Below are 12,980 nucleotides of genomic sequence, written 5' to 3'. Positions count from 1 at the left end.
GGGAACCAATGAGGCAAGAGGTGAGTGGCTCAGCACAAATCCTGCCCCCACATGGGAAAAAGAGCTCAAAGCACAGCACCTCCACATACTTGCCACATACAAATAGCCTCCTTGTGCTGAAGAAACTGACCTAAACCATCACCCTTTTGATACTTAAACCCTCTCTACAGCTACCTATAAAAGTGTCACTCCAGTCTAATTTGAAAACCTTGATCGAGACAGACCATTCCCACTGAGATCATTCTTTCTTTTTTAATATTTGTCTGAAATCTGTCTCTTTATGACCTCCCAATCACCATATTTTCCCCTACACCGGCGGTTCTCAACCTGTGGGTCGCAACCCCTTTGGGGGTCGAACAACCCTTTCACAAGGGGTCACCTAAGACCATCGGAAAACACATATATAATTACATATTGTTTTTGTGATTAATCACTATGCTTTAATTATGTTCAACTTGTAACAATGAAATTGGGGATCACCACAACATGAAGAACTGTATTAAAGGGTCGCGGCATTAGGAAGGTTGAGAACCACTGCCCTACACTATAAAAAACAAAAGTAATACTTCAAATGATAATCCTTTACATCTCTTTTGGAAGTGACCATGCGTGATTTTTCTACCAAACCATCCTATCCCTGTTTCCCCACAAAACACAGACACAGACAAACACAGACACACACACACACACACACACACCCACACCCACACTTCTTTGCCAGGCTAAATACACTCATTCCCATCAACAATCCTTCATATGACCTTGTGTTAAATCTCATCCTCATCCTTGTCATTCTACTATCCAAATATGATCCACTGTGCTTACCTCTCCCTGAATGTGTAGCGTAGTAGCTACATTACATTGCTGACTCATATTGAGTGAATCCTAGAGATTTGTTTCAATTTGCTGCTTCTAGCTACATGGCTCATCCTTTCCCTACTTACGTAGGCTGGTGTTCAGGGCCCCTGGATGCCCACTGAATTTCATACTACATTTATGAGCCCCCACCTCACTTCATCGTGCCTACTTCCCCCAGCTCCTACTAGCTAGCTAGATCCACTGATACCAAAAATGCCACCACCACCATCTTCAGACTAATTCAAATCCCACTTAACCAATCTTAACCAAGGCAAATGTGCATCCACAGCCTCAGCCCGCCATCTGAAACACTGAATTAAGTTACTGTTATAGCCTTTACTGACAAATCAAGACTGGGATCCATGTGGCTCCAAGAGTAACCACCCCCCAACCCCAACACTCCTACATTGACCCTTAGCTCACCCTTTCCCTCTTCCAACCCTAAGACTTAATATGGATTTGATCCTTAAATCACCAATTCAATGGCCACAGATTTACTTCTTTACCCAAATTAGTGATTTAAAACAATGTTCTATTGTAATAGAGAGACTAAGACAAGATATAAAATTAGCCATTTACAGAAGCTATCATTCAGAAAGCATATTCTCCGGTCTATAGATAGCAGGAATATATATCTCACATTCTCATAAAAAGTGCTATTAAACTTCCAAAAATAACTTTCAATAGAATATTTAAGCCAACTACTACTAAATATTTAGGAAATACACAAATTGAGTTTTAGGTTGTATAAATAACACCATTTCTCACCAAAAATAAGTATTCCAAGAATCATAGGCAAAAGGACAAGGTGAACTAGCCCAACCCTAATTTCACAGTCACAAGCCAAGTCTCTAAGAGACTGAGTGAGGGATTTAAGGTAACAGAGCAGGGCACTGACGACACTGAAACAAGGACTCAGATCTCCAGATTCCCAACCACCAAGTATCTAGAAGCTTGTGAGGAACAATGGGCTTTGCAGAGTTTGAAATAGACACAGTCTCTTCCCTCAAAAGTACACACACAGTACACAATATATACTGTGAAACACTAAACAATTAAAACATAAAGACAATATAAATAAACTCTCATGTGCCTTTATCAACTAGATACCAGTTTCTGAAAGTGTTGACTATAAAATACAAAACTGAAATTATCACTTATATGAGGGATTCCAAGTATTTTTCCCATGAATATTATTGGTTATAAAAAAAACTTATCACACTTTAATTATCAAAAAAACAATATTAATCATGAAAAGTAAATCAGAAAGGTAGTATAGCACAGTTGTTAAAAGCTAATCATTTGAATCCTTTCTTACACTTACTAGCTATATAACCTTAAGGAAGTTAATCAACCTCTCTGTGCCTCCATTTCCTCACCTATAAATTGAAGGTAATAGTGTTTACCTCTTACAGTGGTTGTGAAGATTAGTTAAGTTAATACATTGTAAAATACTTGGAACAGTGCCTGGCACATAGTAGGTACACAATAATTGCTCTCCTCTATTCGTATGTTATTCTTCTCCACTTAGTCAACAACGACCTCTTGATACTTATCATGTCTCAAATCTAGCCAACCTTCAGAAGCCACTGGAATAAAATACAAGATTCCTAAAGGACCCAGGTTTTGAGTCAAAAATTAAATAATGATAGGATATGATAAAAAAGAACAGATACATGTTCAAGGCATGAGATAAATTATCAGAAATCAGAAAAACTGAATTATAGAAAACGCAGTCTTTGCCTATCTTAGATTGACAGGTGTGGGAGGAGAAGAACCAACAGTTTTCAAAGCAGGTCAAACCACAAACATTTTATTTGCCACATCAAGTTGAAATGCTCCATCACCACCACAACTATTTGCCAAAAGCCCTTTACACTTCTTAACCATTCCTACTTCTCCTACTTCTTCCCCATATCTACAGACTAAAGGAGAAAAAAAATTTCTCAGAAAATAAAAACAGAGGTCTTTCTGAAATATAATCCCCACTAAATTTCCCATAAAAGTAAATAAAAATGAATTATAAAGCAAAGCACAACGCATCTATTCCCTTCAGATCTGCTGCCTGGCTGTCATTAGCAGACCTGGATATCCTGAGGCTCCAGGTGGGGGCTGCTGTTCATGGCTGGCAAATGCTAAGAGCAGTTCAGAAGGATGTGACCGTGAGGGGCGAAGAATCTCAGTCAGGATCGGTGCACACTCTTGGAGAGCTCTGAGGAGATCAGAATTTAACCAAAATCACTGACCTGGTGGCACTCCCATGGAGCAGCATATAAAACGGAGGATGAGAGAAGAGAGTGACGGGGTTATTAGTGGCCACACAGGAGGTGGCAATGCTGAGAGAAGGGTAACAGAAGTCAGGACAGAAAAAATGTTCAAAGAGCCATAAGGAACTATTTTAAGATAAATTACACAGACTGGTTAAAACTTAGTGGGGCTTGGAGATCACCCAAGATAATAGGATTTAGTAGGAGACAGAAAGTAGGTAATGCTGGCAATTATGACAAGACCAGCTCTAGAAGAGAGGATGTAGGTAGTTCAGCCTTGTCATGTTTAATTTTAGAGGTAAAAGCCAAGTATCCAACCGGAAACATCCTATGGGTAGCTGAAAAAATCATAATATTATAGAGCATTTTTAAATAAGAGCTCACAATTTAATTAAGAGCTTTCTCTCATCAGCAATTATATATCTTTAAATGGCATGTTTTACGTATTTAAAAAATGAAATAAGCTCAAGAAGAATTTAGAATATATTAAAAAATAATGAGTAATGCCCTGGCCAGTGTGGCTCAGTTGGTTGAGCAATGTCATCCCATGCACAGAGAGTTGAGGGTTCAATTGGACTGAATCCCCAGTATAGGGTGTGCAGGAGGCAGCCAATCGATGTTCTTCTCTCATCAATGTTTCTCTCTCCCTCCCCCTTCCTTTCTAAAATCAATACAAACATTTTTCAAAGAAAAAAATGAGTAATAATATGTTATGAATTATTAACAAAAAGGTGGGAATACTTAAGTGATAAGTTCAATATGTAGATATAATTTTATGCAGAGCAATACCAAATTTTTCCACACACATATACAAAACAGATATTTATGTCACTGTAAAACAGAATATTAGGCATATGGATCATTATTCTGACTTCAGTATTTCACAGATTTATTATGTTACATAAATTAAGTATAATACTCCTTTAAGTTCTAAAAATCATTATTAGCTTTCATTCAAATTTTTACGGACAAATTCCCATGTCAGTTCTCTTGACAGGTTTAACACATCAATACCCCCATTAAACAGTCAAAGGAAACCAAAATCTTCTTAAAAATAATCATTGGTTACAATTAAACTTTAACAAAAAAAAACTTACCACATTTTCCTTCATCTTTCTCAACTTTTCATCTATCTCTCTCAGCCGATTTTGCATATCCCGTTGCTCTTTGGTGTTTCGAAGTACCTTTTCCCCTGGAGTTATTTCTGTATCTCTATCATCATCACTATGGTCAGGTTCCTAATTTAAAAAAGAAAGAATTCATGCACAGGCTGAAAATATACCTTCACACACCAACCTAAAGCAACTGAGCCTTGAAGGTTGGCTTTGCTTCTCAAATAATATCTCTTCCCTTAAAATCCTATATAATAAAGACCTAATATGCAAATGGCCATCACGCCTTCACGCCGTCATGCCTTAATGGCTCAGACATTCAACACTGGGGAGAGAGGAATGGGGACCAGCCAGGCTGTGGCCTGGAAGAGGGACAAGCTGCCCGCCCCATGGTCCCGGGCACCAGCGGCTGGGGCTGCAGCTGGGAGAGGGACAAGCTGCACACCCCACAGTCCCCGTGGTTCTGGACACCAGCGGCTATACCTGTGGCCCAGGAGAGGGACAAGCTGCCCGCCCCGCGGTCCCGGATGCCTGTGGCTGCGGCCAGCCCTGGCAAAGCCAGCCTGGGTCCTGGGTGCCTGCGGCCAGCCAGAGGGAGGGAATCCTGGGCCCCAGGTGCGGGGCAAGGCAGAGGCGGTTAGGGGTGATCAGGCCAGAAGGGAGCAATTAGAGTCAATCAGGCCGGTAGGGGAGCAGTTAGGAACAATCAAGCAGGCAGGCAGAGCTGGTTAGGGGCGATCAGGCAGGCAGAGGTGGTTAGGGGCGATCAGGCAGGCAGGCAGGCGGGCAGGTGAGCAGTTAGGAGCCAGCAGTCCCGGATTGCGAGAGGCAGTCGGACATCCCCCGAGGGGTCCCAGATTGGAGAGAGTGCAGGCCGGGCTGAGGGACCCCTTCCTCCGTACACAAATTTCATGCACTAGGCCTTTAGTGATATTTATAATTCTCTAAACTCTTCCTATTTGAGAAAGGAAAGGCTCGACTTTACATAAAGCAAGGAGGGAAATAAAGTCAAATCATGGGAAACAGGAAGTTAGAGTGAAAAAAGCAGTGGTCAGGAAGAAGTGACCTGGCCTCTGGTCCCTTCTGTACTTATCAGCTTGAAATTTGGGCAAATCACAGTTTCTGTAGATTCAAGTCCATCATCCTATCTAATAATAGACAAACATGGTAATTAACCGTACCTCCGACATGCTTCCCATTGGCTAATTAGGGCGATATGCAAATTAACTGCCAACCAAGATGGCGGCCGGCAGCCAGGCAGCTGAAGCAAACAGGAGGCTTGCTTGCTCCAGTGATGGAGGAAGCCAAGGTTCCCCACCTGCCGCTGCCGGCCTCTGAGCTGCACTCTAAGAAACAATGTTGCAATTATAGAAGCTAAACAAACCCCAGAAACCTGCTTTCAGCCAGCCGGGCCTCAGAGCTGGAGCTGCAACAGTGTTTCAATTATAGAAGCCAAACAAACCCAGATACCTGCTTTCAGCAGCCGAGGTCTCAGGCTCTCAGTTCCAGTGACAGCCATAGAAGGTAAATAAATCCCAGAATAAAAAAAAAAGAAAAGAAAAAAAGGAGAGGTTGGGAGCTTCAGTCACCCGCCAGCCTGAAAACGGCCCTCAGCCCCTCATCCAGGCTGGCCAGGCACCCCAGTGGGGACCCCCACCCTGAAGGGGGTGTGACCAGCTGCAAACAGCCATCAGCCCCTCACCCAGGCTGGCCAGGCACCCGAGCGGGACCCCCACCCTGATCCAGCACACCCTTCAGGGCAAACCAGCCGGCCCCGACCCGTGCACCAGGCCTCTATCCTATATAGTAAAAGGGTAATATGCAAACTGACCCTAACAGCAGAAGGACTGGGAATGACTGGTCACTATGACACACACTGACCACCAGGGGGCAGACGCTCAATGCAGGAGCTGCCCTCTGGTGGTCAGTGCGCTCCCACATGGGGGAGCTCTGCTCAGCCACAAGCCAGGCTGATGGCTGCCAGTACAGCGGTGGTGGTGGGAGCCTCTCCTGCCTCCTCAGCAGCACTAAGGATGTCCAACTGCAGTTTAGGCCTGCTCCCTGCTGACAAGTGGACATCCCCCGAGGGCTGCCGTGCTGCCAAAGGGATGTCTGATTGCCATCTTAGGCCTAATCCCCCGGGGAGCAGGCCTAAGCCAGCAGGTGGTCATCCCCTGAGGGGTCCCAGATTGCGAGAGGGCACAGGCCGGGCTGAGGGACCACCCCCTCCCCCCGAGTGCACAAATTTTTGTGCACCAGGCCTCTAGTATATTAATAATAAGAAAAACCCCTGCCCATCCACATTATGAGAGGCAGCTGTGTAATAGTGAAAAGGGACCTAGACTTGGCAAAGCCAAGTTTTGAATCCTAACTCTCCCTGGTTCCTAAGATGGCCTTAGGGAAACCAAGCAACCTCTCTGAGCCTCAGTTTCACCATTTGCAAAATAATTAATAATAATAATGGTAATAATAATGAAGGAGGAGGAGGAGGAGGAGAAAAACAAGATCTAGCCTAAAAGTCCATAGTAGGAATGCAACAAATCTTAGTGCGTAACAAATATGAGCTGAATAAAAGAATAAGCATTATATAATGAAAGTATGTTATTATCATTAATATTTAAACTGATAGAACCATATTCTTCCAAAGTTAATATTATTTCTAGCTAATATAAAGGTTATTTCTTGACAGTAAGTTGGTCCTATATTTATAACTAAACTTCCTATCTTTTTACCCAGAGATACCTTACTGTGTTGCCATGTAGGTGACTGGCATAGATGTTAATTTTGAAGTTACCCAAGTCAGAATCCTCTCACATTTTCATTCCTTACATACATTTGGTCATCAAGAATAGTCACCATTTACTTTCTAACACCTCTTTAATCAAGGCCCTTCTCTCTTTTGCACTGTCTACTCCTTATCCACTTGAACCAGTAGTTTTCAAATTCCACTGTGCTGTAGACTCACCCACAGACCCTGTGAAAATACTCAGAGGCCATCCTCCATCCCAGAGATTCTAATTCACTAGGTAAGGGCAGGGGATCGACAACTTGAAGCACAACCACTTGAGAATTTGAGAAGTATCGACTTGAGCTACTTCTTGAGCCTCTCACCTGGGCTCAAGTAGTAGCTCATTCATTCCACCTTTTGCAAAGAAGCCACAGAGCAACGTGCAAAGTCCTCACCACTTCGTGGCCTGGTCCTGCCTATCTCTTCAGTCTCATCTTCCCATTGCTTGCGTCTCAGACCCAAAGCCTCAGCAATATTCACTACTGCTAGTTCTCCACCACTCCATACCTCCTCCCTCCACACCTCATGGCAACTCCTATTCTTTTGGAGCCCAGCACAAACATATATCTGCTATAAAGTACTCCCTGACATACCCAGCATTCCACATCATTGTACTTACCACACTGTCACTGCCCAGCCAGACACCATGACCGTTCCCGCTGTGAATCCCAGCACAAACCGTATCCTGAAGCTGTATAGCACTGGTGTCTGGTGAAGGCCTACTTCCTGATTCCTATGTGGCCATGTCCTTGCTGTGACCTCAATGACAGCAGAGGCAAGGGAACTCTGTGGGCCTTCTTTATAAAGCACAACAAATCCATTCATGAGAGCTCCACCTTCATGACCTATTCACCTCCCAAAGGCCTCACCTCCCAATACTATCACACTGGCATTGACATTCCCGCATATGTATTTTGGGGAACACATTCAGTGTATAGAACATAGTGATCTGAAAAACATCCAAACTGGATTTCATTTTTAAATGAAAAATTATTTTTTAAAGGACATTAATTTAATAACCTACAGCTATGATTTTTTTAAATCTTTGGGTAGGCAAAGAGAAGACATAAAAAAATTTTTAAATCAAACTTCATCAATGTTTTTAAAATTTGCAAAGCCACCATTAATAGACAAGCCACAGACTGAGAGGAAAATATAATACACAAGTCTGAAAAAGGACTTGAATTTTGTATATATAAGGAATTCACGCAATTTAATAAACAAGAATAAAAGACAATCCAGTTCTAAAGCAACTTGAACAGGTACTCCGTACAAGAAGATATGTGAATGACAAATAAGTACATACATGAAAAAGTCTTCAACATTATAAGGCATCAGGGAAATGCAAATTAAAATCACAGTAGGATATCACTGTGCAGGCACTAGAATGGCCCAGATGAAAAAATTTAACACCAAGTGCTGGAGAAGTGTGGAATTCTCATATGTTGTTGGGAAGTATAAAATGGTACAACCTTGCCCGGCTAGCTCAGTCGGTAGAGCATGAGACTCTTAAAATGGTACAACCACTTTGGAAAACTGGCTATTTCTTTAAAAATTAAACATTTGTCTATTCTGTGACCCAGCAACTCCACTCCTCTGAATCTATCCAAAAGAAAGAAAAATGTATTATTCATTTTGTACATGAATAGTCATAGCAGCTTTAAGCATATCCCAAATGCCCATCAACAAGAGAATGATAAACAAACTGTGGTAAGCACCTGATGCAAGTTGGAAAGATCAGACTCTTTCTGCTCTACCTCTTGTCTTGTGACTGGGTTTAGTCAATGTGAGGGGAGGAGTATTAAGATACTGTAGGGTAAAAGAAGAGAAAGCTGGGAGTATTTCCCCTGCCCCTTGCTGCTTTGGCATTATAGTGTTGGCAGTGATGCATCCCTGAGGTGCCCATCAGGAAGGTTTCCTTGGATTCAACTGCGTATTTACGCTCAAAGACGGAGGCCACACTTGGAGTCAGTCTATTCAGAAGGCTTTAGGACAGGAAACACAGCAAGGCAGTGTCAGGTACCTCTCCTCTTCACTGGGAGTTTTTGCTGCAACCCATGCTGTCACAGTACAGGCACAGGGGCAAGGAAGCCACACTGGTTTAAAAGCTTTCTTTGTATCCCATAGGAGCATCATCTCCTGAAATGACTTTATAGGCACAGCATCCAAGGTCCCAGCAAGGGACATGCCCAGCCACAGGAATCACTGCATTTAGAGAAGCTCACAGTATGGCTTCCCCATCGGGTCTTTATAATTCTCCCATTCCAGGGGTCATTTTTAGAATAAGTGAAGCTGCCTCTTAACATTGTTGACATTCCAACTTCCATCAGTTGCCAGGGAAACAATTAGGAGAGTAAGGACAGCTCAAATTCTCATGCTGAAGGAGAAGAGTTCGTTAATCCTTTGCCCACACTTTCTATGATTACAATTTTGGATGGCTGATTCTTTGACCATGGCTCTAGGTCTCCCTAAGCTCCGACACACTTTTCCTTCCCCCTACCCACAGTTGCCAGTCCGTGGGTGTCCCAACACCCCATACTGCAAGGAGGGAAATAAAGTCAAATAAAGCCATACTGGCTCCTTTAAATCCATAAATAGTTCCTTCATTTAATTATCTTCAAAATCCAAGCTGAGTATTTTTCCTATTTCTTACCAAGAACTCTAACTGGTATACTATGTTTATTTGTATGTATGCATGTATGTATGTAAATATGTATATGTGTGTACGTATTTGAGAGAAATAGACTGGAAGAAAAATTAACTTTATACTAAAAATCTTAATTATTTTATCTTACTTTTCTTAAGATGTTTTTGTAGTTCTTGAGTTTTCTACTACATGCATATATTAATTTTATAACTAGAACAAATCAGTTTTTATTTAAAAAAACAAACAAGGCTAATTTTGTCTTTCTCTAACAATGTGACTCTCCATACACAAAAGACATTGGCCTGAAAGTTAGATTTTAGCCCCAGTTCTACTGGTATGACCTTTTGTACTTTTGAGCAATCACTTTCTCTTTCTGGGTCTCAATTTCTTCTAATAAAGTTTCTTCAAACTCTAATAGCTTACATGTCTGTAATTCTGCACAGTTAGATCTAAGGATATGTAACATCTTTCCTCAGTCATGGTCTCTGGTAGCATAACCATATAGTTCAAAATTTAAAAGATAGCATGTGATGAAAGCAGAGGCTAAGAGAAAGCAAGAAAAGGTATCATTGATTCGGGCAAAAACTGCCCAGTGGCATATTCAAGAAGCTCTGTAGTGCCAGGAGAGGTTCTGTTGTCACATTAATGTGCCCACCAGTTCTGTCGGTTTTCATGATCATCAGGAAATATCTTGATTTCCAATGATAGAAATATTTGCACAGACTCTGACCATCCATATCTTTTCTGTTTTTAAGTCACATAGGAATGCTTTTAATCAGTAAAATTCAGTTTGGTGAAAGCTCTCAAGGTATGCACAGAATATCTAAGGAGCCAGAAGAGAATGATACCCAAGATCAATAGATACTTGCTGATTTGACTGATTGCCAAGATATTCTAAGTTCATCCTTAGAAAAATATCTATGGTGTTGACTGAGCCAACAGGGATCTTTGAAGTTAAGTAAACTCATTTCCAAAAGCCAGATACAGAGGAAATGACTCACATCTTCATAAGTTATCTGACATGCAAATAAGGCATGAGTTTCGGGCCAGAAAAATACAAACCTGCCTAAATAAAGCCAGCTTCCCTGTGTTTTTAAACTAATGCTATACTTTTCCACAGGCTACTGCTATTTCCTGTCATCAGATGGACCATTTGCCTGATAGCACTAAAAGTAGGGGAAAATCTTTCAGACAAATTGTTTTTATCACCTTGAAGTATTGCCACGCAGTGAAAGAAACCTTGACTATACAGGAGGCTCAACAAAAAATTTTAAATAAATGTCCTATATAATAAAAGCATAGTATGCAAATTGTCCTCAACTGGAGTTCTTCTGGGAGTTCGACCAGGGGGCAGGCCGACTGGGGGAAGGGAGGGAGTATCCGGCTGGCAGCTGGCAGCCACTAGGGACCCTACCAGTGCATGAATTTCGTGCACTGGGCCTCTAGAATATATATAAACTTCAAAGTAATCTGTAAAATATAGGTGGTAAGTATCCCCCAGATTTAATGGGGAATGTGTGAGAGGCTAACATTAGAGGCATGAACCTCTGAAGTAACTTCTTGTTTATTCCTCAATCCAAATTCCCATGCTCTTAAAAGAGGCATACTTCTATAGTGTTTGGAAATGAACAGATGGTCAATAAGATTTCTGTGCTCGCCCTAACCGGTTTGGCTCAGTGGATAGAGCGTTGGCCTGTGGACTGAAGGGTCCCAGGTTCGATTCCGGTCAAGGGCATGTACCTTGGTTGCGGGCACATCCCCAGGAGGGTGTGTGCAAGAAGCAGCTGATTGATGTTTCTAACTCTCTATCCCTCTCCCTTCCTCTCTGTAAAAAAATCAATAAAATATATTTTTTTAAAAAGATTTCTGTGCTCATGACATAAAAAATTCCCAGATTCCTGCCCTTAACCAGTGCATTAAATAATTTGAAGTCAACTGGACCATATGGCCATTGTTGGAGCTCTGAAAATCCCTGGACTCAACAATAAAAATCTTTCAGGATTACATGCCAAGCAATGATTTATATTTCCTCAGTTTTAGCTACTGTTGAAACAGGAAGATGAAAAAAAGTTAGCTGTTGCTATCAGCAATAGTATGCTCTTGACAAGGAAAGAGATTAACACAACTATTATTTTCCTCAATCAAATGTTTGTTGATATTCTATTGGTCTTACCAAATTGTTTACAACTGAATCAATATTTTAAGAACAAGAAAATAAATCAAATTAAGCAGGACCTTTATATTCAAATACATTACTTGGTTTAAAAACAAAGAAATACCTCTTGTTAATGAGATCCATTTCTGAAGACCCTCTCCCAACCAGAAAAAGAAAATCTTACCGTAAACTGGAATTCTAGATTTAGTAAGACTGATTGCATGAAAGATAAATTACACTTCTTCAAAAAAGCCAACCTGAACAAATCTATTATTGAATCCAGTTGCTAAGGACTTAAGAAACTGAATGCTTACATTACTCCTATCTTAGATATTTCTGGAAAAATCTAGACTCTCATACAGCTACAAATAAGAAATACAGTACTAAATTATGAAACCTTACTCAATTTTATGGTGGGATTTACTATACGTGGAAAGAACTGATTTGTTGGAGAGTTAGATGAATACAGAAAATTATGCACAGTTAAGCCACAGATCTTTAAAAAGTTGCTTCAATTAGTTCTCTTTTGCTAAGATGAAATGAAAATAAAAAGCAGATGTAAAACCTACAGCCACATGATATTATTTACATCACAGCAATAGCAGTAATATGCCATTGGTTCTCCTGAATGTGACCACATGCTTTGTTTTACACTAAGGAAATCAGATATGGAAAAGCCAAATGCTGCTTTTAAAATATTACCATGAAGTTAAGAGCCAGGCCAGCACATCTATTTGAGAACATTGTAATCAGCAAGCTCATCAGGAAAAGGTTTCCTCTCTGCCCTTTTCACAACAACCAACACTTTCTTGATATCTGAGTCACATTTCTGGAGCCTCTCAAACTATCATGACTCAGGTGCTTTATCATCCTAGGCTGACCAACTTGGCACTTTAAGGTTGCCATAGTTAGGTCAGTCAGAAAGTCTGCATGTTTCAACTTGTTTGGGAAACTATTTTTTGGAACACAATTTTTAAAATCTCAGAAAGAATCTTTTAAATATCACACCTTCATCAAACATATACTTTCTCAGTTTCCATATTGTGCTGCTTTTTGTTTCATTATATGATCACTCCACAACTTGTTCTGTGATTATATCCTATCCTCCAGTAACCTACAAGCTGCCTTAAGGCCAGGGGTGAAGCCACATACT

At 41.1% G+C, this 12,980-nt stretch overlaps 1 protein-coding gene across 1 annotated transcript in view; it reads right to left on the bottom strand.

Moving 5' to 3' along the window:
• Nucleotides 1-12,980, bottom strand: part of FSIP1 (fibrous sheath interacting protein 1) — a 177,234-nt gene that overhangs the window by 122,280 nt on the left and 41,974 nt on the right. The window contains exon 10 of the mRNA XM_070405146.1: nt 4,223-4,363. Coding sequence (XP_070261247.1) covers nt 4,223-4,363 — 141 coding nt within the window. The remainder of the gene's footprint in view (nt 1-4,222; nt 4,364-12,980) is intronic.

Source organism: Myotis yumanensis, unplaced genomic scaffold (assembly GCF_028538775.1).
Source record: "Myotis yumanensis isolate MYYU_CA2020_CCGP unplaced genomic scaffold, mMyoYum1.0.hap1 SCAF_1, whole genome shotgun sequence".
Taxonomy (NCBI): Eukaryota; Metazoa; Chordata; class Mammalia; order Chiroptera; family Vespertilionidae; genus Myotis; species Myotis yumanensis.
This window is presented reverse-complemented; position numbering and strand designations above follow the sequence as displayed.